The 26,586-nt window shown below is 35.2% G+C and overlaps 1 protein-coding gene across 2 annotated transcripts; it reads left to right on the forward strand.

The window, feature by feature from the left end:
- Positions 1-15,100: 15,100 nt before the first annotated feature.
- On the forward strand, positions 15,101-25,526 carry LOC144349345 (neuralized-like protein 4). 2 transcript variants are annotated; one of them, XM_085505739.1, is made up of 6 exons: positions 15,101-15,572; positions 15,791-15,997; positions 22,162-22,306; positions 22,394-22,488; positions 22,575-22,722; positions 24,065-25,526. In XM_085505739.1, exons 2-6 carry the CDS (start codon positions 15,934-15,936, stop codon positions 24,267-24,269), a joined length of 657 nt encoding a protein of 218 aa, XP_085361865.1. In that variant the 5' UTR covers positions 15,101-15,572; positions 15,791-15,933; the 3' UTR covers positions 24,270-25,526. The 2 variants fall into 2 exon arrangements, with proteins under 2 accessions (XP_085361865.1, XP_085361864.1); XM_085505738.1 differs by lacking the exons at positions 15,101-15,572; positions 15,791-15,997 and adding an exon at positions 20,659-20,945.
- The last annotated feature ends 1,060 nt before the right edge of the window (positions 25,527-26,586 follow it).

Raw genomic sequence — 26,586 nt, forward strand, 5'->3', positions numbered from 1 at the left:
TAAAGAATAATCAAATGGCTTGATACAAATAATATTCTCAATGATAATCAGGCAGGCGTCCGGGCAAATCACAGCACTGAGGATAATATTTTACCCTGTCAACTCTAATTGAGAAATATAGAGTCGCAAGAAAGAGATTTTACGTTTGCTTTGTAGACTATAAAAAGCGTTTGACTATGTTGACCGAGCTAGTTTATTTTTAAAGCTTGTTACAGTAAGCTTTAGTTGTAAAATAGTCAAAAAATTTTAAAGAGTGTGTACAGTTTGGTTAAATATTATGTAAAATTACCGCTGTGTTATACAAAAACTATACATCTGAGATTGGGGTACAACAAATTAAGCCCAATTTGCATTTTTTCTAAACGATTTAGAAAAGGCTTTGTATAAAACACAATTTAATGGGGTTGAATTGGATGATTATCCACTAACATGTCTTATGTATGCCGACGACACCGTTATTGTATCCAATAGTGCTTCGGGTTTACAGTTGTTACTTGCCAGATTTCAATTTTATTGTTATACGTGGAAAATGTTTGTAAACACCACTAAAACTGAAATTATTATCTCCAATAGTATATTCGTGACTGTGATGACGATAACTTGGATTTGAAACTATTTGGAAATCAAATTGATATTGTTGTAAATTATACATATCTAGGTGTTGTCTTTGCCGATAATGGTTCATTTAAGTTGGCATGTGCAATTTTGGCCGGAAAAACTTCAAAGGCAGCGTACGTGGTCAGGAAAGGAATTGGTAACGAGATTTCTCCAAAATTACTTCAACAAATATTTAACTCTAAAATTAAACGAATTTTAAACTATTGAGCGGCAGTTATAGGAAATCGGTATTGTAAACCAATTGAAGATGTTCAGTTAAAGTGGTGTAAATATATATTAGGTGTGGGGAAAAATACAACCAGCAATGCAGTTATGGGGGAACTCGTACGATCTCCACGGAAACATAATCCGTATTAAATTTTGGAAACGTAATATAGAAATGTCATCTAATCCGCTCGTTTACAAAGCCTATAGAGAGTCCGAAAAATTGGCACTAGTACTAAAGCCATCTTTTGCTTTAGCTATTAAGAAATTATTAATTAAACAAAATATGCATACTATTTGATGAGATGAAATAACGTTGTTAATTGGAAAGAAGGGGAGAGATTGTTATTTCGAAAGTTGGAAAGTGTTTTATTTGACGATGTTCGTAAATCCCCAAACAGTAGAAATAAGTTACGAACGTTTCGCCAATTTAAAACAAATATTATGTATGAGAATTATTTGGATATCGTTCGTGTTCCCTTTTACAGACAAGCTTAACTAACTTTCAGTGCTCTAATCATAAGTTACACATTGAGATCGGTAGATATTATGGAAATCCAGTGGAAAATAGAACCTGCCAAATATGTACAGATGCTGTTGAAGATAAGACTCATTTTCTGGTAGTTTGTCCAGCATATAACCATATTCTAAAACCAATTTTTTAACTGCATTGAACCACAATTTGAGCCTATCCTTTCGCCTATCAGTAAACTTATATATATATTTTCTCAGGATAACCATGAAATCATCAAAATTCTTGCAAGATTTGTATACACAGCTTTTCAGATTAGATATAATTTGTTAGTGTGAGTTCTCTAATAGATGAGTTGTAATATTTTATTTTATTGAGGCGATTAAAGTCACGCTTGTAACTTTATTTTTTATATGCAGTGTAACCTGTTCCTCCAGGTTAATGGGGTATATTTCTTTAGAGAAATGGAAATAATAATGATAATGTATAGTGTTTCCTTGACCTTTGACAGTTCACATGTACTATTGACGATTTTTGAATATGTTGAATTAACCGTTTTGTCTTTGATAAACTTTTAACAACAATACAAAATAAATATGGATTTATAAATAATATATTTAACTCAACCTTTTTTTCATATCACTCATTATTTCAGAGTGCAGATATTTAGAGTCACTCTAATAAGCAATGCCAACACAATTTAATATACGGTACATTCTTAGCTGAGTTCATTTTGTATACAATAAATAAAATAATGCACTATGAATGCAATAGGTCCAAACTAGTAATTTATGTGTTAATATCGTCATTTTGACATGTTGATAATATACCAGTAGCTCACATATTATAATCAAGAATCAAGAATGGGATGCCCTTATATATCACCACTATAAATCACGCACGTGCATTCTACGGATTGCTTTATGTTGAGATGTAAGCAACTAAATGGTTTGCCAGACACGGGCGGTCAATTGGTTGTAGCCTGGTTTTACCAGACTGACAGTTCCACGGATTCTCTACGCGTAACAGTGGCGTTTGAAATGACATCTTAGTCCGTTAGTGCTTATTGACTGATTATTACCTACAAGCAATAGCAATGAACAAATTTCGACCACTAGTTGACTTTTCGGGTGACTTGTTGTGTTCGCACATACGTATTTTGCGCAAATCAAAACTTTCAGTGGTAAATTAAATTGCTTGCTAAGATAAAAACGAGTTAGTGGATCGTGATAATTTGCATTTTGTTTAGTGGACGTGGGAATAGAGATGAAGAATAATAACACATTTTATACAAAAATAATGCTTACAAATAAAACAGAACTAAATAATAGTTTTAGAGCTTTTTGAAACTCACTTTATATCGTACTCTTCCCCTGACGGGTATTATGAACAGTTAGACAGTGGGTCGTATATTTTTATCACTCATTTATCAACATGTAGTACCTGAACTTATTCAACCTCGTACATTTTGTTGCAATATTGCCTATATAGGCGTAGAAAAAATAGATATGTGAGCCAACAATCTATCACCCACGCGTGAAAAAACACCTGCTTCCATTAGAAATTGTAGTAATAATCATATTGCCACAAAATACAGATGAAAGTAATATCGAAACCACACACAAACCACAATACCCAATACACGTGGAAACTCCATTTAAAAATATTATGAAATTTAATTTGCTACGACTATATTATAATTTGTATTCAAAATTACCAAAGTTTTGTATGAATAGTCTTATATATTATTAATAATTTTTTCCAATTTTCAAACAAAAACACTTTATTAATATTAAAGTTACATTACTTGTTAAGATGATATATTATTATATATTTTAAACATACCCGGAGCTAAACATTTGCCAACATCATATAATAATAGTATTTTTCTTATACAAAACATTGTGTATGAATTAAAAAACAATTGACATGTATATTTTAAAATACTGAGCGACAAAACGTACGGCTAGTATCCAATGCAATGTTAATTAATGAATTGTAAAGCTAAGTATAAACAAATTGATAGATTATTAATTATTAATAATGCCTATCGTCCCTCTTGGGACATCAAAAAGATTTCTCCAACCAGGCCGGTCCTGTGCCACTGTGCCACTCCACTTCCCTCCAGGTATAGCCCAACCCCTGGACATCGGCCTCTAGGTCCCGTCGCCGGGTATTTCTTGGACGGCCCCTTTTCTTTTTGTCCTGTGGGTTCCAGCTGAGTGCCGATCTTGTGATGTTTTATGAACGTGGTCCTTCGCTCATATTTATAATATAAACGTGGTTCTTCGCTCATATTTATAATATAATCGTGGTCCTTCGCTCATACTTATCATATAATCGTGGTCTTTCGCTCATATTTATAAAATAATCATGGTCTTTCGCTCATATTCATAACGTACTCATGGTCCTTCGCTCATATTTATAACGTACTCATGGTCCTTCGCTCATATTTATAATTATTATATAAACGTGGTCCTTCGCTCATATTTATAACGTACTCATAGTCCTTCGGTCATATTTATAATATAGACGTGGTCCTTCGCTCATATTTATAACGTACTCATAGTCCTTCTGTCATATTTATCATGTAATCATGGTCCTTCGCTCATATTTATAATATAATCGTGGTCCTTCGTTCATATTTGTCACGTAATCATGGTCCTTCGCTCATATTTATAATATAATCGTGGTCCTTCGCTCATATTTATCACGTAATCATGGTCCTTCGCTCATATTTATAATATAAACTTGGTCCTTCGCTCATATTTATAATATAAACGTTGTTCTTCACTCATATTTATAATATAAACGTGGTTCTTCGCTCATATTTATAATATAAACGTGGTTCTTCGCTCATATTTATAATATAAACGTGGTCGTTCGCTTATATTTTTAATAAAAACGTGGTCCTTCGCTTATATTTATAATATAATCGTGGTCATTCGCTCATATTTATAATATAAACGTGGTTCTTCGCTCATAGTTATAATATAAACGTGGTTCTTCGCTCATATTTATAATACAAACGTGGTTCTTCGCTCATATTTATAATATAAACGTGGTCCTTCGCTCATATTTATAACGTACTCATAGTCCTTCGGTCATATTTATAATATAGACGTGGTCCTTCGCCCATATTTATAATATAAACGTGGTCCTTCGCTCATATTTATGACGTACTCATAGTCCTTCGGTCATATTTATAATATAGACGTGGTCCTTCGCTCATATTTATAACGTACTCATAGTCCTTCGGTCATATTTATCACGTAATCATGGTCCTTCGCTCATATTTATCACGTAATCATGGTCCTTCGCTCTGATATAGAATATAAACGTGGTGCTTCGCTCATATTTATCACGTAATCATGGTCCTTCGCTCATATTTATAATATAATTGTGGTCCTTCGCTCATATTTGTCACGTAATCATGGTCCTTCGCTCATATTTATAATATAATCGTGGTCCTTCGGTCATATTTATCACGTAATCATGGTCTTTCGCTCATATTTATCACGTAATCATGGTCCTTCGCTCTGATATATAATATAAACGTGGTGCTTCGCTCATATTTATCACGTAATCATGGTCCTTCGCTCATATTTATAATATAATTGTGGTCCTTCGCTCATATTTGTCACGTAATCATGGTCCTTCGCTCATATTTATAATATAATCGTGGTCCTTCGCTCATATTTATCACGTAATCATGGTCCTTCGCTCATATTTATAATATAAACGTGGTCCTTCGCTCATATTTATAATATAAACGTGGGTCTTCGCTCATATTTATAATATAAACGTGGTTCTTCGCTCATATTTATAATACAAACGTGGTTCTTCGCTCATATTTATAATATAAACGTGGTCCTTCGCTCTTATTTATAATATAAACGTGGTCCTTCGCTCATATTTTTAATAAAAACGTGGTCCTTCGCTTATATTTATAATATAATCGTGGTCCTTCGTTCATATTTATAATATAAACGTGGTTCTTCGCTCATATTCATAATATAAACGTGGTCCTTCGCTCTTATTTATAATAAAAACGTGGTCCTTCGCTCATATTTATAATATAAACAATGGCATACATAAATGACAGATCACTGTTATCATTATGAGGATTCCGAGGATAGTGACAGTAAAATTGTTCCGTTGACTGTGGAATTTTCTTCATGTTTTCAGTTTTATAATAACAGTAAATTCGGTTGGTTGGCGGCGATCTGCTTGTCAATACAATATTGAGAAACATTAGACCTTTAACCTCGCAATTTACATACATTTTAATGTTAATAAGATAAGACATGCTGATGATATGATATTGGCAGTACTACACAATAATAACTCGCTGTCATGTCATACAGACCACAAACACACTGTGTGTCTGTTAACAGAATTAATATATCTCCTTGAGAATCATAGTCAATGTCGGTCTGAAACCAGTCTGTCGTAAGGCCCAGAAACCAGTTCAGTACACTTTAAATTGTCAACAGACTGTAAGGCCGTTGCTGATTGGCTGTTGAGCTGGAATGACAATTTTTGGTTTCAAATACCCCGGTTTAGTGTTCTAGTTAAGTAATTAAGTGTTCGTATGCAAGGGATTTTTCAACACAAAAACGCCGAATTCGATCGAATTTTGTTATTGGTTGGCTTAATATAACCCCTACGGATCGTATTTTTGTAAAAAAAAATGGTACTTTTGTCCTGATATTTAGGAATCTGAAAAACGCGTTTCACAACTTGTCTCTTATTTAGTTTTACGCTGCATTCAAGATGGCGGCCCCATATAGTAAATATCGTATTTATTTTATCATGAATTTGTAGATTTGAATTGAATGTGGTCAATTTGTAGAATGCACTTGCGTGTCATCAATTTGTAGATTGTACTTGAATGTCGTCAACTTGGAGAATTGATTTAAATGTCATGAATTTTTAAAATTCACTTCAAGGTCGTCAATTTGGCTGAATTGGCTTGAATGTCACTTTATAGAATTAATTTGAATGCCACCACGTTGCAACGTCTTCAATTTGGAGGATTGATCTATATGGCGTCACTTTGTACGATTCACCCCGAACGTCGACAATTAGTAGAATTTACTTGAATGTCGTCACTTGATAAAATTTACTTTAATGTCGTCAATATGGTGTTTTTTCTATTTGATCTAATGACCTTTTACATCAATGGATTTGTCAGCTACAACTTATTAATGAAACATTTTTCGATTTATAATCAATGTGGTCATCATTACGACATTCTAGTTTCATGTTTCTTATCTTCAAAAATGGCTTTGTTTTTGTTCAGTTTTTAAAATAAAATTTGCCTTTGGTAACCAAAAATTTCCTCCCGAATGTTTTCGTTAGTTGGCGCAGTTTGTAAAAACTCAATAACCGATATCAACATAATGGGTAAACAAGTTCGCAACTATAAATGAAACACCCACAACTGCTTCTATATTGTGCAAAAATAGCGTCATCATTTGTTGTGTACTAAGTACAGATTAAATGATCACCGAGGTTTATGAAAGTGCAAAGGCGTCATATATATATATCAACTGCTAATTCCATTATTTCACCAGCTTCTTATTTTAGGCATGGTACCCCGTAAAACATGCGTTATTGCAAAAATTGCCATACACATCGAAGAGATAATGAGGTTTACCAAAGAAGTAGCCGGGAAATAGATTTACCAATGGGTTGGGCTCGAATTCCTCTAAGACGAGTATCTAATATAAGCATGACAAGATTATAAGTGAATCTTTTCTTATAATTTAATATTTACTTTTGAAATTTTTCCTATTTTTAGAGTCGCTGACGTCCCTGGCAAATATCACGTTGCATTTCATGGTACTGATCAGGAATATGTGTAACGCATATTAAAATACGGTCTACGTAAACCAGGTACGACAATTCATCATCACTATAATACTTAATAAGAAATTGAAATCAATATTTATATTTTAAATGTGTAATTGCAGGAAACGAGACTCCGGATGCATTGACACGCAGATCGTCGCAAACCAACCGATCTGACACATACCGCGCGTGGAACTATGGGAAAAGTGGTCGGAACTATTTCCACACTGTGCCAACACAGATGGCGCTATTCGGTTGGTTTGCGGCGATCTGCTTGTCAATACAATATTGAGAAACATTAGACCTTTAACCTCGCAATTTACATACATTTTAATGTTAACAAGATAAGACATGCTGATGAGTGTTGTGCGGTATTTTAATTGATCAATTCATTAAAGATTAAATCTTGCTAAAAATAAGGAGAGAATGTGTTCAAAACAAGAAAAAAATACTTGTATATAGTTCCGCGGAAGAAACGCTGACTAAAATGGTGGATGATTGATATTTAGCCTTCAGAGGCTAGTTATGCGTCATGAGACACAGGTCTGTGCTGAATAGCGCCACCTGTGTTGACACAATGCTCCGGATGGTGAACTGACCATAGACAAACGAGGACATAACGATGACATGAAACCTGAAGGGTTCGATACAAAACAAATATTTCTTTCCCCTAGTATTGTATATTTCGGAAACCGTGCTTATGCGAATATTAAGGAGTGAGTTAAATAATCATAATAAGTGACATCACGACATTTTTGTGTAAGTTTTGTATAAAAAAAATAATGCTTATTCCGACAGGTTATAATATTTAATTTTGGATACAATCCAAGAAGGTTGCTAACTGACTCTTTGGAAATAAACATGGGTTACCATAGCAACTATTAATAAACCGTGTTTCGTCTGTGTATGACAAAGACATAATTCATACTAACACGATAATTCATGGCAAACTGTATAGTGCAATTAGATTTCCCAACTTTTCCGGGATATGTACATTGAAATGTAACATCATATGTATGCATGCCAATCACAATGCGCATGTTTGAGTTTATGTCATTGCACAGGACGCATACTAGGCGAGTGCTCATGGAAGGATAACGGGTTAAGATTTTGAGAGTTGTTTTTCCTTGTTTTGTAAATTGCAAAAGAAATCTTTTCTTTTTTACATATCTTAGACCAATTTCTTGATTTTACATGGAACAAACCCTTATTAAGAATCCTGATAGCTCATTTCAAATAAATAACACAAATAAATAATACAACTGCTATACCAAGTAATTTCAATTTAACAAACCAAAATGTTCATATTGAATCAGTAATGAACTACAGTGAAACTGCAACAGCTTTTAGAATAATTTCTTCAGTCGAAATAATCTGATGCAAAATGCTGTCAATTTTAAACTTCGTAATTTTAAAGACTTTAAAGCCATAGCGTATAATTGTTTACAAACAAGTGTCTACCCATGAGCCTTTGCGTTTTTAGCGTGTGTTGTTATCGTCGCTTGGGACTCAATTCCCGCGCGTGCGCAGGTTGTAAGAGAAGAAGGAGAGAAGAAGGCAGCGAGGGGTTACTTCCGCTGACAGTTTGGGTCAATAAAGCTGGACTATCTGTCATGAACTAAATGTGTATTCCTGACTTTCCTACGTGTAAATGTTTTAAGCAAAGCGAATCAAAGTTTCCTGTACACAGCATACTGTTCATAACAACAAAATCTATTTAATTACCCGCTACTTGAAAATCGTCGCTACACCTTATGGGTTGTCCATTTATACTACATCCTAAGTACATCATCAATAGTACAGGTAATTGTGGAATAAGTTTTATATTAGGCGTTAGTATAAGAACGATGACCGGTTTGAACCCCATTGGTGTTGGTTAAAACACGCAAATTAGTAGGAGTTTACTAGTTTTTTAGTCAATTTCACCAGTTTTTAGTGAATTTTCAACAAAACCCATCGTGATATGCGTATATTATCTAAGACTAGAATAAAAAAAGGCGCCCGAAATTACGCAACGAAACTGTAACTGAGTACCTGGGAAACGCGGACAGTTTGCAACGGAGAAGAATAACAAATTATAACAAAACTAACACCACTCTTGGTCATGTGACTCGTAGTGTGGGTTGTTGGAGTGTTTGTTAATTTTACAACAGAAACGGTATGCAATGGGCTGAAGGTGAGGTGACTACGGTGGCCCACAAGTCACAACATATATTTAATTCATCGCGGCACAACTCTATTAATTTCACAGTAATATTTTCTAATTTGACGGCAAAACAATATTACTTCATGACAAAACTCCACAATTTGACTACAAAACTGCTGAATAAGCTGTTTTTTAAGGACAAAGATCTACAATTTCAAGGCAAAACCCAATTATTTCTTGGCAAATGTTACTATTTAACAAAAGAAAACTATTATTCAATGGCTAAACATTAATTTTTAAGTAAAAAACATTTATCAAAATCACATGAACCACGGGGAAACGCTATTATTGCACGGACATACACTAGTATTTTACAGCAAAACTTTAATTAGTTGCGGCAAAGCTCGGTTACTTCGCAACAAAGCTTGCGGCAAAACTCTCCGCGTCACGGTAAAACTCATCGCGTCACGGTAAAACTCATCGCGTCACGGTAAAACTCATCGCGTCACGGTAAAACTCATCGCGTCATAGCAAAACTCTCCGCGTCACGGTAAAACTCATCGCGTCACGGTAAAACTCATCGCGTCATAGCAAAACTCTCCGCGTCACGGTAAAACTCATCGCGTCACGGTAAAACTCTCCGCGTCACGGTAAAACTCATCGCGTCATAGCAAAACTCTCCGCGTCACGGTAAAACTCATCGCGTCATAGCAAAACTCTCCATTTATGAACACTAATATTGAACTCAACAATTGAGTTTGCTACTCTTTTGCAAAAAATTTGAGGTACGATGGTTTTCACGATGAACATTATTATATGTTGCGTGTTCAAGTAACTGGTAACTTGTATTGTGCACACGCTCATTCAGTGATTGAACTATACAATCAGAAGTGTTTGGACAGATGGCATATTCGTTAAAAAAGCAACAACAACTTGGACCGAATGGTGCCTTTTAGATGTTCTGAGGAAAAAAGGAAACTAAAAATACTAAATAAACCTGAAGTTACTCTGGTACAAAACGTATGGAAATTGTAATTGATACGTCGGCAGTTGTGTACTGCAATGTTAGTGTTATTTGCAGCAGCCTCCATTCATTTCATTATGTGCGCGTAGTTACAATAACCGATTAAACTCAAGTTCATGCATTTATAGGACAAGAGAATTCCATACTGCATAACTTCCTTGTCGAAATAGACATGATCAGTGAAATCATAGAAATGGTAGAATTTAACAGGAAAATGCAGTTCAATTCGTGTTAATGGCGTGTGGTAATATTTTGTTTTCACATTATATATGCATTACTTCATAAAACAAAAATATTTTACAACACATATTTCAGATTCAAATATCGCATTGCTTGAATCAATAATAATAATTATATTAATAATAAACATTACTCGCTGTAAAGTTACAGTAGCGGACAATATAATATTGCTAATATTGGGAATTAATGTTGTCCTGTTAATATCGGTTATTGTTGGTTGAGAAGATCTCTTGTGGTTTTAAAACACCACACTTCCCGTTTCAGGGGGTGATTTAAGTGACATTTTTAATTAATGACTATTTAATTGTTCCACAATTTTTTTCCAAGGAATTTGATGGTCTGGGGAGACTGAATTCGAGACAACATTAGCACATGGGAAGAAATTGGGCACTTTTATTTATGTCAACGAAGAATTGATTTAAAGCTATTATTGTACGTTTCAGTGCCATTGTTCACAATTATTGGGTGTTGCGTCTACAGTTTTACGAAAGTTTCGAATTTTAGCAAACACATTTATACAGCTTCACATAAGTCGGGGACACTTTTTCATGCGATTGAGATTATTTTTTTTAAATAATAATATATGTCAAACATACTCTTTGTATTTAGGAATAAATTATGTGATTTTTGTATTGTATTGTATGTTATGGTTACTATACAATAGTACAAAGTGCTTGATCATACTTGAAATAAATTGTGTCCCTGTCACAATCGCTTGTCAATTTTCAGTTAGTATTTTGCATGGAAGCACTATTCAAAGTGTTGCGCTGGTAAACACTTTTGCAATACATATTTCTGTTGTAATTATTAATCATTTTAATATAATTGAAAGTACTGTCATGGATTTCCATGTGTTTAGAGATCGGTCAGAGATATAATTTGATAGTTGGTTTCCAGTGCATAGCTGCTTGATATCATTAGACACTTGCCCATAAACTGTCATCAATTAGGTTTATACAAGGTCCTGGACGGAACTTGAGTTAGTGATTGTAACTAATTACGATATAAACGTCTCCAACGGATGGTTATTCCTTACAGTTTGGATGTGTAGGCTCTTAATGTACCGGACAATTAAGTATATATATATGACGTGTTAAGTACTTCGTGTGATTGGCTATATGCGAGTGGAATGTGTGGAGGCCACGCCTCGAGCTCTTAAACTTCCATGTGATAGGGTAACGTTTTGGGGAAGGGAATAAATCTAGTTTTGGTCAGCTCTCCACGAGGTAGGCAGCGTATTGGGGAGTTCTCCGCGAGGCGAGCCAGCCTTAGCGAGCTCTACACGTGGCGCGAAGAAAAGTGGTCAACACGAATTCCATCTGTGTTTGTCTTTGCTTGGTCGAAAGAGTTGCGAACGTAACGATCCTAGGTACCTGATATAACGACGACGAACACGAGAATTACACCCTCATTCAATGACAGGTTATGAGCAAGTGTCGAATAATATCAACCAGCTATTTACTGGAAACCAGCTATCAAATCGTATCAGTGACCGATTTCTAGGCACATGGAAATACATCCATGACAGTAACTTTATTTGATGAAATAATAAATGCCAGAGTATTAGAATAACACTGGACATATTGATGTCAAGACTGGATAATCACAAGAGACACCTACTAATTCCTATGCGCATCTGCATATAGAAAACAGCTGCAACACATGGCAACATAGTAATGACACAGTAATGAGGCCCAAAATGTGTGAATCGGTTTCGAGTTACATACATCAAGTTACGAAATCTTAGAGTTACAAAAATGACCACGCCTACATTTGCAAAACCACGCCCACTTTTGCAACTCGATCGATCCTCGAACCTGGAGTTAGGGGCAACATATATTTTTATTTTTGTTCACGTTCACATTTAGTAACTCGGACTTTAAATTACAGTAACGGGCAACCTATATTTTTGTTTAACGTCCAAATTTAGTAACTCGAATTTTCATTATTTTTTAATCGAACTTCGAATAACGGAAAATATACAACATGAAACAAAGCAAACACTCCATGGTTTGAGTTAAACACCAGATAAACGCAACTCTTCTACGTGTCCGTGGCTAGTAGAGATGCCATGATGATAACAGTGATTGTGAATGTGATCGTAAAGATTGACTTGAATGTCGTCAATTTTTAGGATTCACTTGAATGTCGTCAATTTCTAGTAGGATTCACTTGAATGTCGTCTGTTTTGTATGATTGACTTAAATGAGTATTCAATTTCTAGGATTGACTTGAATGTCGTCAATTTGTGAGATTTACTTTAATGTCGTCAATTTGTAAGATTGAATTGAATGTCGTCAATTTGTAGAATTGATTTGTACGTCGTCAATTTGGAAGATTTACTTGAATATCGTCACTCTGTAGAATTGACTTGAATGTCGTCAATTTGCAGGATTGAAATGAATGTCGTCAATTTGTGAGATTTACTTTAATGTCGTCAATTTTTAGGACTGACTTGAATATCGTCAATTTGCAGGATTGAATTGAATGTCGTTAATTTGTAGAATTGATTTGTACGTCGTCAATTTGAAAGATTTACTTGAATATCGTCACTTCGTAGAATTGACTTGAATGTCGTCAATTTGCAGGATTGAATTGAATGTCGTCAATTTGTGAGATTTACTTTAATGTCGTCAATTTGTAAGATTGAATTGAATGTCGTCAATTTGTAGAATTGATTTGTACGTCGTCAATTTGGAAGATTTACTTGAATATCGTCACTCTGTAGAATTGATTTGAATGTCGTCAATTTGCAGGACTGAATTGAATGTCGTCAATTTGTGAGATTTACTTTAATGTCGTCAATTTTTAGGATTGACTTGAATATCGTCAATTTGCAGGATTGAATTGAATGTCGTCAATTTGTAGAATTGATTTGTACGTCGTCAATTTGAAAGATTTACTTGAATATCGTCACTTCATAGAATTGACTTGAATGTCGTCAATTTGCAGGATTGAATTGAATGTCGTCAATTTGTGAGATTTACTTTAATGTCGTCAATTGTAGAATTGATTTGTACGTCGTCAATTTGAAGGATTTACTTGAATATCGCCACTTCCCAGAATTGACTTGAATGTCGTCAATTTATTGTATTGACTTGAATGTCGTCTGTATGATTAGTGTAAATGTTGTCACCTTAGAGAATTGACTTGAATGTCGTCGATTTGCAGGATTGATGCAAATGTCAGGAGTTGTAAAGTTGAAAGAAATTCACACTATATAAATGTCAAGCGAAGTGAATAAACGTTGTGCACGTTGTTTATTGTCGACTCAATCCATCGATTGATGCCACATCAGTCTGGTTTGGAACATAAAGCAGCTGTACGTAGAAAGCTCAAACAAAGTGTACTTTTCATTTGCGTCATCTGCATGCTATGGTTCATCGAACATTCTATATTGATGCACCTGTAATGTACAGTAGTATATATATTCTATCAAGTCTGAAGAAACACTACGTGTCTCAAAGAGCATGCACCAACAGGTGTCATCAAACAAACAAGGTCTACTGTGTTTGTCTATCAGTTTAGACTACACTGGTACCACAAGGTCAATAACAATAAGAGTGCGAAGTCCATATTATAATTGATATGGCGAAAAAAGTTTGTACTCATTCTTTCGTTGACAATCACAAATGTACTCTGGTGTGCGTGTTAATTGATTTACATTCATATTGTTCGCTATTTAAAAAAAAACGAATAGTCACCGAAGATGGCGCTGCTTATTGAAACGTCAAAGTTGTAAATGGAATTGCCGATTCTTCATAATGTGAAGTGTATTCTCGGATTAAATTTATAAAAAAGTGCAACCATTTTTAATAATGGAAACAATGTCGCGTATAAATTCTAAACTTGGAAACCCGAATGCCTTGTGTTTATTGTTATTTTCAGGTCGACCTGACCTAAACATTCTACATTCAATGCTGGTTTTCAAAACTTACGTACAATTTTGTAAATTATGAATTTGACATTTTGAAATAATCGCATGCTCGTTATTAAATTTTATAAATTATGACACATAAATGGCAACTATATAACACGTATTGTCGATAACCAGCTTTATGTTATTAAGAGTGGCGGTAATTGCGTTGATACGCTAGGCAGAGTCATGTAATAGTAGCCCCTCCTTATATTTCTAGTCTTTTAATTAACATCGGGGCACACCGTCGGTTTTATTATGCCAAATTTTGTTTCTAGTAAACGATTCAACATTGCCGTGTTAATATTTTTGGTGGATAATATAAATAGTTTGTTGGCTTCATAGCAGTATTGTATTACTCACGATTTCTTCTGAAACGTTAACGGCGTCATGGCTAAATATAGCAATTCTATGAAATAGAGAATAAGCATGACTCATTATCATGTAAATAAAAAACCCGAACGGTAATAGACGAGCATAAAATAAATATTGCACGGGTTTTTCCCCTACATGTTATGAACCCCTTATATACACACTGAATACAATAATGACCCAGTAAACTGCTTCTTTGTTCAGCATCGGCGGCCCGAGCAGTGCCGCTTATACGTGTTTCTGTTCGACAATAAGGAGTATACGACACGCAAGACGGCATTCTTGGAGAATAACCTAATTTCACACAATGTTTCAATGTGCAGAATCCCAATTCGCTAAATCAACATTTCGCTATTACGTCATTTTACTACAATTCGCTAAATTAGTACAACACCGCTCTCAGTAGTGTACGTTATATTTTTTATTGTACGCCTCATAAGTACCGTTTGAGTTCAGATATTTATGTTTATAAATCGTTTCCAACGTTCTTGTCACCAACCTGACAGCAATATATTTCCCATGTAAATGCTGTTATACCTAAATAATAATTGTCAGTCTTCATATCTGTGATTTAAAGCATTTTTTTTTTAATTCGGCACTCAAGCAATCGTTCCCCGGAGTTTTGTTATTTGGAATTTCGCACGACGTTTTTGAGCTTTCCTTAATGGTTGTATTACCTCCGCGACACTTGTTATCTTCGGGTGGTCACTGTTTCTACGAAAATGTAGGTATCTTTCCCGGAGTTTTGTTATTTGTAATTTAGCAGGACGTTTCTACGAATTCCTTAATGATTGTTTTACCCCTCAAACACTTGTTATCGTGGCAGTATCACTGTTTCTACGAAAATGTAGATATCTTTCCCGCGTTGCCTGACAGCAATGTATTTCTCATGTATTTATGACGTTGTCATACCCATAAAATGCTTTTAACTCTTTTAAACAGGATACAAAACAAATGCAGTGGAATTATTTTTAGACATTGCATAGCTATGTGATCGAAATAGTTATTCAACTACAAGCACCGAATGGTTGAAGTCACAACGCGGACCTTGAAACTCGTCCTGATTCAGTAGTATAGAATTCATCATGAACGAGAATAGTGACTACTATAAAAAATGTCGCCGGTATTTCAGAACGCTGAAACTGCCATGTAAGTAGAATAATATTCACGTGAAACACGACCTAGTTTGACCCTGAACGTGGCCAGTGGCGGATCCAGAGGGGGGGGGGGGCAGAGGGGCCTTGACCCTGACCCACTGACAACAACAATGATTGTTTTCCCCATTGCTCATTGAATTCTGCTACCTTCTAAGTAGGGACCATTGTTATGACTGCTCAATCGAAATAGCTATGGACTGACAATGAGTTTGAACAATGAACGATCCATGACAAAAACGTATGCTTACGAGGGATGAGACTTCAGAACACCCTTGGATACTGAGTGGAGAGTTACACAGCTCGGACTTGCAAGTTCGCAAGTCGGACGAATCTCGTTCACCATTGATTCACTCCTTTACCTGAACTCTCGTCACCTTGTAGACTAACAAACATTATGCCACTTTTGGTCACGTGCATCATTGTTCTCGCCAACGATTTACAGGATTGACTTGACTGTCATCAATTTGTAGGATTGAATTGAATATCTTTAATTTTTAAGATTTACTTGAATGTCGTCAATTTGTTGGATTAAATTGAATGTTGTCATTTTGTAGAATTGACTTGAATGTCGCGTCTTTGTAGAACTGATTTGAATGTCGTCACTTTGTAGGATTGACTTGAGTTTCGTCACTTTGTAGAATTGACTTAATGTCGTCCATTTTTAGAATTCACTTGAATGTCGTCAATTTGCAGGATTGACTTGAATGTCGTCACTTTGTAGGATTGACTTGAACGTCGCCATTTTGTAGGATTGACTTGTATGACGCCATTTTGTAGGGGTGACCCTGAATTTCGTTAATTTACAGGATTGACTTGAATGCCGTTACTTTGTAAGAGTAACTTGAATGTCATCTAATTGTAGGATTCGTGCAAATTTCATTTCTTTGTAGAATTCGTGCAAACTTCATCTCTTTGTAGGATTGACTTGAATGTCGTCAGTTTATAGGATTGACTTAAATGTCGTTAGTTTGTAAGATTGACTTGAATGTCGTCAATTTGTAGGATTGATTTGAATGTCGTCATTTTACAGGATTGGCTCGACTCGAATGTCGCCACTTTGTAGGACTGATTTGAATGTCGTCACTTTGTAGGATTGACTTAAATGTCGTCACTTTGTAGAATTGACTTAATGTCGTCCAATTTTAGGATTCACTTGAATGTCGTCAATTTGCAGGATTGACTTGAATGCCGTTACTTTGTAAGAGTGACTTGAATGTCGTCGCTTTGTAAGATTGACTTGAATGTCGTCAATTTGTAGGATTGACTTGAATGTCGTCACTTTGTGGGATTGACTTGAATGTCGTCACTTTGTAGGATTAACTTGAATGTCGTCAAATTGTGAGATTGACTTGAATGCCGTTACTTTGTAAGAGTAACTTGAATGTCATCTATTTGTAGGATTCGTGCAAATTTCATTTTTTTGTAGAATTCGTGCAAACTTCATCTCTTTGTAGGATTGACTTGAATGTCGTTAGTTTGTAAGATTGACTTGAATGTCGTCAATTTGTAGGATTGATTTGAATGTCGTCAATTTACAGGATTGGCTCGACTGTCATCAATTTGTAGGATTGAATTGAATATCTTTAATTTGTAAGATTTACTTGACTGTCGTCAATTTGTTGGATTAAATTGAATGTTGTCATTTTGTAGGATTGACTTGAATGTCGCCACTTTGTAGGACTGATTTGAATGTCGTCACTTTGTAGGATTGACTTAAATGTCGTCACTTTGTAGAATTGACTTAATGTCGTCCAATTTTAGGATTCACTTGAATGTCGTCAATTTGCAGGATTGACTTGAATGTTGTCACTTTGTAGGATTGACTTATATGACGCCACTTTGTAGGGGTGACCCTGAATGTCGTTAATTTACAGGATTGACTTGAATGCCGTTACTTTGTAAGAGTGACTTGAATGTCATCTATTTGTAGGATTCGTGCAAATTTCATCTCTTTGTAGGATTTACTTGAATGTCGTCAGTTTATAGGATTGACTTAAATGTCGTTAGTTTGGAAGATTGACTTGAATGTTGTCAATTTCTAGGATTAAATTGATTGTTGTCACTTTGTAGGACTGATTTGAATGTCGTTAATTTGTAGTATGAAATTGAATGTCGTCCATTTCTAGGAATGCTTTGATGTCTTCAATTTGTAAGATTGACTTGAATGTCATCACATTGTAGGATTGACTTGAATGGCGTCACGTTGTAGGATTGATTTGAATGTTCTAACTTTGCAAGATTGACTTGAATGTCGTCACTTCGTAGGAATGACCATGAATGTCGTTAATTTACAGGATCGGCTTGACTGTCATCAATTTGTAGGATTGAATTGAATGTCGTCAATTTGTTGGATTAAATTGAATGTTGTCATTTTGTAGGATTAAAATGATTGTTGTCATTTTGTAGGATTGACTTGTATGACGCCACTTTATAGGGGTGACCCTGAATGTCGTTAATTTACAGAATTGACTTGAATGTCGTTACTTTGTAAGAGTGACTTGAATGTCATCTATTTGTAGGATTCGTGCAAATTTCATCTCTTTGTAGGATTTACTTGAATGTCGTCAGTTTGTGGGATTGATTTGAATGTCGTCAATTTACAGGATTGGCTTGACTGTCATCAATTTGTAGGATTGAATTGAATATCTTTAATTTGTAAGACTTAATTGAATGTCGTCAATTTGTTGGATTAGATTGAATGTTGTCATTCTGTAGGATTGAATTGAATGTCGCCACTTTGTAGGACTGATTTGAATGTCGTCACTTTGTATGATTGACTTGAATGTCGTCACATTGTAGAATTGACTTAATGTCGTCCATTTTTAGGATTCACTTGAATGTCGTCAATTTGCAGGATTGACTTGAATGTTGTCACTTTGTAGGATTGACTTGAATGTCGTCATTTTGTAGGATTGACTTGTATGACGCCACTTTGTAGGGATGACCATGAATGTCGTTAATTTACAGGATTAACTTGAATGTCGTTACTTTGTAAGAGTGACTTGAATGTCATCTATTTGTAGGATTCGTGCAAATTTCATCTCTTTGTAGAATTCGTGCAAATTTCATCTCTTTGTAAGATTGACTTGAATGTTGTCAATTTGTAGGATTAAATTGATTGTCACTTTGTAGGACTGATTTGAATGTCGTCAATTTGTAGGATAAAATTGAATGTCGTCCATTTCTAGGAATGCTTTGATGTCTTCAATTTGTAAGATTGAATTGAATGTCGTCAATTTGTAGGATTGTCTTGAATGTCGTCAATTTGTAGGTTTGACTTGAATGTCGTCAATTTGTAGGATTGACTTGAATGTCGTCAATTTGTAGGATTGACTTGAATGTCGTCATTTTGTAGGAATGACCTGACTGTCGTCAATTTAATTTGTAAGAGTTAAATTGAATGTCGTCAACTTGAAGGATTGACTTGAATGTCATCACATTGTAGGATTGACTTAAATGGCGTCACGTTGTATGATTGATTTGAATGTCGTCACTTAGTAGGATTGACTTGAATGTCAATTTGTAGGATTGACTTGAATGTCGTCAATTTGTAGCACTGACTTGAATGTCGTCATTTTGTAGGAATGACCTGACTGTCGTCAATTTGTAGAGTTAAATTGAATGTCCTAACTTTGTAGGAATGACCATGAATGTCGCTAATTTACAGGATTGGCTTGACTGTCATCAATTTGTAGGATTGAATTGAATGTCGTCAATTTGTTGGATTAAATTGAATGTTGTCATTTTTTAGGATTAAATTGATTGTTGTCACTTTGTAGGACTGATTTGAATGTCGTCAATTTGTAGGATGAAATTGAATGTCGTCCATTTCTAGGAATGCTTTGATGTATTCAATTTGTAAGATTGACTTGAATGTCGTCAATTTGTAGGTTTGACTTAAATGTCGTCAATTTGTAGGTTTGACTTAAATGTCGTCAATTGGTAGGATTGACTTGAATGTCGTATTTTTTGGAATTGACTTGAATGTCATCAATTTGTGGAATTGACTTGAATGTCGTCAATTTGGAGAATTGACTTGAAGAGATTAAGGTTGGGTCCAGAATATGCCTCATTGCATGCATAATTGTCTATTTACCATGAGTTTTTCAGAAATGTGGCTAAATATAGAACGCTGCCCTCTGTGTGTGTAATGAGGCGATAAATTGCGACCTTTGATAGTGAGTTGACTCTAGCCTCGTTTGGAAATGGGGATTCCCCGGGTGATTCCCTGGCTTGTGTACCTATGTATATGGCGTTGAGAATTGTGTTTCTGACGCCGAATAATACATCATAATCTTGTGGTTGTCTAAGTGATGATTTATATCCGCTTTCATGTGTAAGCACATGACAAATCTAACTATGTCATTGTTGATGCAGTTGTCACTCTTTTTTTTTTCAATATCTGTGAAGTAGCTATAGAGGCAAAGCAACCCTCATTATCATGTAATGATACCCAGATGCATAATATTGCTAGTCGAACGTAAAAGTGAGATGTGCTATTGTTAGAAATTGCACAGGGTTATTCCACTAAATGTTATAGGTCGCTTATATACACATCGAATACAATAATGATCATTCAAGCAATTGTTTCCTGGAATTGTGTTATTTGGAATTTCGCATGACGTTTCGAAACCTTCCTTGATGGTTATTTACCACTTCATATCTAATCGTGACAGTGGTAAATTTCCCCGTGTTGCATGATGACAATGTATTTCTAATGTAAACGTTGTCATACCTAAATAAAACAAATGATTCAACCCTCTCAAACTGGATACAAAACAACTGCAGCTGAATTATTTTTAGACGAAATAGTATACGCGCAACTGGCGGAGGTCACAAACAACCGAACTCATGTTCCAGAAGTACAGAGTGTACAATGAACGAGAACTGTGACTACTATAAAAAATGTCGCCGGTATTTCAAAACGCTGAAACTGCCATGTAAGTAGAATAATATTCCCGTGAAACACTACCTAGTTTGACCCTGAACGTCGCCAATTTGTAAGACTGACTTGAATGTCGAAACTTTGTAGGGTTGTCCCCGAATGTCGTCAACGTGTAGGATTGACTTGAATGGCGTCAATTTGTAGGATTGACTTGAATGTCGTCACTTTGTAGGCTTAACTGGAATGTCGTCAATTTGTAAGATTGACTTGAATGTCGTCAATTTGTAGGATTGACTTGAATGTCGTCACTTTGTAGGATTGACCTGAATGTCGTCGCTTTGTAAGATTGACGTGAATGTCGGCAATTTGTAGGATTGACTTGAATGTCGTCACTTTGTGGGATTGACTTGAATGTCGTCACTTTGTAGGATTGACTTGAATGTCGTCAAATTGTGAGATTGACTTGAATGTCGTCAATTTGTAGGATTGACTTGAATGTCGTCACTTTGTTGGATTGACTTGAATGTCGTCAATTTGTGAGATTGACTTGAATGTCGTCAATTTGTAGGATTAACTTGAATGTCGTCAATTTGTAGCATTGACTTGAATGTCGCCACTTTGTAGGATTCACTTGAATGTCGTCAATTTGTGAGATTGACTTGAATGTCGTCAATTTGTAGGATTGATTTGAATGTCGTCACTTTATAGGATTGACTTGAAGGTCGTCAGTTTGTAGGATTGACTTGAATGTCGCCACTTTGTATGATTCACTTGAATGTCGTCACTTTGAAGGATTGAGTTGAATGTCGTCAATTTGTATGATTCACTTGAATGTCGTCACTTTATAGGATTGACTTGAAGGTCGTCAATTTGTAGGATTGACTTGAATGTCGCCACTTTGTAGGATTGACTTGAATGTCGTCACTTTGTGGATGACTTGAATGTCGTCAAATTGTGACCCAAAAGTGCTTCTATATTACGTTCTTTAAAGCGGGAGGGTCGTCACCTGCGCACGCGCGGGAATTGAGTCCCAAGCGACGATAACAACACACGCTAAAACACGCGAAGGCTCATGGGTAGGCGCTTGCTTGTAAACAATGACACGATATGGCCATCTCACGCATGCCCAGGTGACGACTCCCCCGCTTTAAATAATCAATATCGTCATCATTTGTTGTGTCCTGCATTCTAGTTAACTGCAGTTCAATTAAAGTCATAAAAGTACAATGATATCCTATATATTTCAACTTCTAATTTTATTATTTCACCAGCTTCTTATTTTAGACATGGTACACCGTACAACATGTGTTATTGCAAAAATTGCCATACACATCGAAGAGATAATGAGGTTTACCAAAGAGGTAGCCCGGCAAAGGATTACGTTTTACCATTGGGATGGGCTCGAATTCCTCTAAGGCGAGTATCTAATATAAGAATGAAATGATTGTAGTGAATCGTTTCTTATAATTTAATATTTACTTTTGATATTTTTTTTATTTTTAGAGTCGCTGACGTCCCTAGCAAACATCACATTGCATTTCATGGTACTGATTCTGAATATGTGAAAAGCATATTGAAATACGGTCTACGTAAACCAGGTGAGTGTATGGCTAACAATTTGTAATTCACCACCACTATAATACTTAATAAGACATTTATATTTTAAATATGTAATTGATTGCAGGAGACAAGACTCCCGATGGTGAACTGATTGAAGAAAGACGGGGACATTTTAACGATGACATGAAACCTGAGGGGTTCGATACAAAACAAATATTTCTTTCTCCCAGTATTATATATTCCGGAAACCGTGCTTATGCGAATATTAAAGAGTGAGTTAATCACGTTTTGTATTAAAAAAAATAATGCTTATTCCGACACTTGCTGGCTTCAAAGCTTATATATATGCAAGTCAAGAAAGTTGCTAGCTGACTCTTTGGAAACAAACTTGGGTCACCATAGCAACTATTAATGTGCCATGTTTCGTCTGTGTATGACAAAGACATAATTCATACGTAACACGACAATTCATGGCAAACTGTATAGTGCAATTAGATTTCCCAACTTTTCCGGGATATGTACATTGAAATGTAACATCATATGTGTGCATGCCAATCACAATGCGCATGTTTGAGGATAAGGGGTTCGGATTTTGTGTTTAATGCACCGACCTATACACTCACACTATAATACAACATTTGAAAGCTTATTATGCCTAGTTTGCAACCATGTATGACGTGGACCTGTAAAATGGTCAGAATGTATGTTATGATGGGGAAACGGTCATGTCCCAGGGATTTAGGTGGCGCCGTTTTCGGAACACACTACACATAGCCGATTTATAAACTGGCATTTACTAAAATTAAGTAACAATCCATGAAAGCTTGAAGTATTGGAGGCATATGAAGAACAAATACTATTTAAGATTATATTTTAAGATTACCCCGTTCAAAATAGGAGCCTGGCAATATTGGTCAATAAGGATATCTGAAATGATTGAAGTATATAAATTTACACACAAGTATTTTCAAACAAAATGAAAAAATGATATCTGTGTTTGGCATAGTTAAAATTAGTTAGAATAAATGTCCGCAATATACTGACTGTTTAAGGTGGAACAATTCTGCCAAAAATAGTGTCGAAATAAACAAGCGATCGAGCCTTGCTGTTTGATAAAACATAAATTACAATTTCTTGATTTTTCATGGAACAAAACCTTATCAAGAATAGCTCATTTCAAAAAAATAATGCTGTTACATAAATACATAACTCAAATAAATAAATAATACAACTGGTATACCAAGTAATTCCAACTAAACAAACAATATTGAGTCAGTAATGAACTACAGTGAAATTGCAACAGCTTTTCAGTCAAAATAATCTGATGTAAAATGCTGTCAATTTGAAAGACTTTAAAGCGGGGGAGTCGTCATCTGCCTATGCGCCAGATGGACATAGCGTGTCATTGTGTCAACAATGAGCCTTTGCGTTTCAGCGTGTGTTGTTCTCGTCGCCTGGGACTCAATTCCCGTGCGTGCGCAGGTGACGACCCGCGCCCCCGCTTTAAGCTCAACACTGTAATCCATAATAACTATATCATATATATCGTATCTTGAGAACGACTGGCTTTTTGGTATAGCAATTTGTCAATGTTTTTTCCTTCTCCAATTACAGATGGTATGACAAGGAGTCTGGCACTAAGAATAAGGCAAGAGTTGCATTTCAGGCCTGGATCAGACCTGGATCATACGATGTAAACCATCATACAATCAGTGCCGATTATCAGATTGATAAACACATTCCAAACAGCGAGCTGGAATGGTCCACCAAAGACAAGTCTGCCATTATCTTGTATGGGTTGTTAATTATTTTAGAATAGCAATTTACTTTAATAGCATTAACATCACTACTGTGTTATAAAATTTGTATGATGATTTATCGGGAATGTGTATGATCTACTGCCATTTTATAAGTTCATATTTCGTTTTTACATATCTATTTTAATTATTAAAATACAGATATTAATGATATTAAGGAATAAGCATTTAATTGGTGTACAATACTTTATTATGATGTGTGATAATTCCAACTCTTACAACGTGCCGAATTAAAGTGAACATAATTCAATTACATTATTGTATTGAACACAATGATTTTCAATGCAGTTCTCTGTTCATTTCGATTAAATCATGTGTATGTAATTCAATCGCGTGACTAATATTAGATGCCTGAGATTAAATGAGATAAGGACAATCCTCAATTCCCATTGTGTAAAGAGTAACGTTACATTAAAAAATGGTAGTATGGAGCTAAAAATGAATATTATAAAGATTACGTATAGAGCACAGTTTTTATTATTTAATCAAGTCAAAATCACATTATCACCCTTTTTCATATGCGTGTTTTTCTTATATCGCTGATATGAAAAACAATTATTATTATCCTTATTATTATGTGCAGAATTTAATAATTTATCAATGATAATACAACCGAGCTCTGTGACACTTGTATCTTTTTACATGTTTTTATTATGTAAACGATGTATCAACAGTTGTAAATTATGTTTCATATCATCTAAGGAAGTGATTATTCTTGTGTTAAACATTAAAAAAAATAGATATTCATTTTCTGGAAGTGGTTTTGAAAGGTTACAAAATAATAGCTATTCGACTTTTTAAGCAATTTGTGAATATGTTGACTCAAGAAACTACGTATTTACAATAAACTTTAATAGAAAAAGATTGCAATTATTGATGAGGAAAGGAACCGAGTAAAATTTCTGTGATGAAATCATGTACGCACACTTGGGTCACATGACGTTGCAGTATTGTTTAGGATCAACAACTTGCATGTATAAAGTAGACATTTTAAACATGTATTACAGAAATGTTATAAACACAGTGTTTACTAATTGTATTCAGTTGTGGCAACTTCGCAATCTTTTAACCGTAAGACACATCCTTGGTAAACACATGATCGCTGCATCTATTGCCTGATCGCATGTTTGCTCTGCCACGCCTTAGAATTTTATTGTAGAGTTGGTAAGATTTTGTAAGAGGAGAAGGAGAGAAGAAGGCTTGGAGAGGTTACCTCAGCTAACCATTTGGATGAATAAAGCAGGACTATCTGCATAAAACTAATGTGTATTCATGAAATCTCTATGTTTAAATGTTATCTGCCAAGCCAGTCAAAGCTCCCTGAACACAACACACTGTTCACAACAAATCACCTATTCAATTACCGGCTACTTGAAATTCGTCACTACACCTAATCCCGAAACATTTATTTTGTGATTGATTATCATCTGCAGTAATAGAGTTGAAAAACATGGCAAAGAGGTTGTGATTCACGTGAATAGAACATGCAGTGATCTGCCATCTTAGGCGAGACGCAGGTCATTCGGTTCCAATGAATGAACCTAACAAGCGAAGCGATAATCAATGACGTCTGGGAGGTGCAAACTTGGTGAAGTCGATCACAGTAACTTACGAGCTAAAACCCGGATAAATCGATCAGTACTATTTTATTAATTTGCACTGTCAATATTAGTTGAAAAATTACAAAGAAGGTTTATGCAAATTTTCGGGATATCTCTTTTGTATATTTGTCACCTTTTTTCTGAAAAAAAAACTAGACCACCAATTAAAGGACTCCCGTCAACCGTACAATCAGCCAAGATTTCACCTACACCTGAGATAAAGGACATGAAAAGTATCACAGCCCGAATATAAATGTTTGTGCTCGAGCTCAGATATTTCATATAAACTCACTATCCCTCTTTTGGTCTTGAATTTCACAAGTGACATTTGGTCTATGCATGTACGCATGTCCATTTTGTACCAATAATGTCGCACGTGTCTTCTATGAAGCGCATCGACCTCAGACTTTTACTATTTTGGATCTTCACAATTGTCTTACTGTATTATTTTACCAGTGATTTAGTATATTGTTACATCAAGGGCAATGCCAACAGGTACGTCATTAATTATTACAAGTAATTGTGTAAAGTTCAACAATAAGCGTTTGTATGAGCATAGACCTTCTAAGGTCAATGGTATGAGCACGCAACCGGTTTGAACCCAAATGGTTTCAGAAAAAAAAATCGACTGGAGGTCCGCGAGTTATACCGCGCATTTAACGAGTTTTACTAGTTTGTTTAGTCGATTCGCTAGTTTTCAGTGACTTTTCAACAAAAC

This window comes from Saccoglossus kowalevskii, chromosome 11, assembly GCF_978046115.1.
Source record: "Saccoglossus kowalevskii chromosome 11, keSacKowa6.1, whole genome shotgun sequence".
NCBI lineage: Eukaryota > Metazoa > Hemichordata > Enteropneusta > Harrimaniidae > Saccoglossus > Saccoglossus kowalevskii.

Bases quoted from the DNA above. Each gene is read 5' to 3' on its own strand.
- LOC144349345 (XM_085505739.1), top strand. From the start codon at position 15,934: ATGAACGAGAATAGTGACTACTATAAAAAATGTCGCCGGTATTTCAGA. The intron at 22,489-22,574 runs GTGAGTGTATGG...AATTGATTGCAG, and splicing joins ATACGGTCTACGTAAACCAG to GAGACAAGACTCCCGATGGT. The intron at 22,723-24,064 runs GTGAGTTAATCA...CTCCAATTACAG, and splicing joins GCTTATGCGAATATTAAAGA to ATGGTATGACAAGGAGTCTG.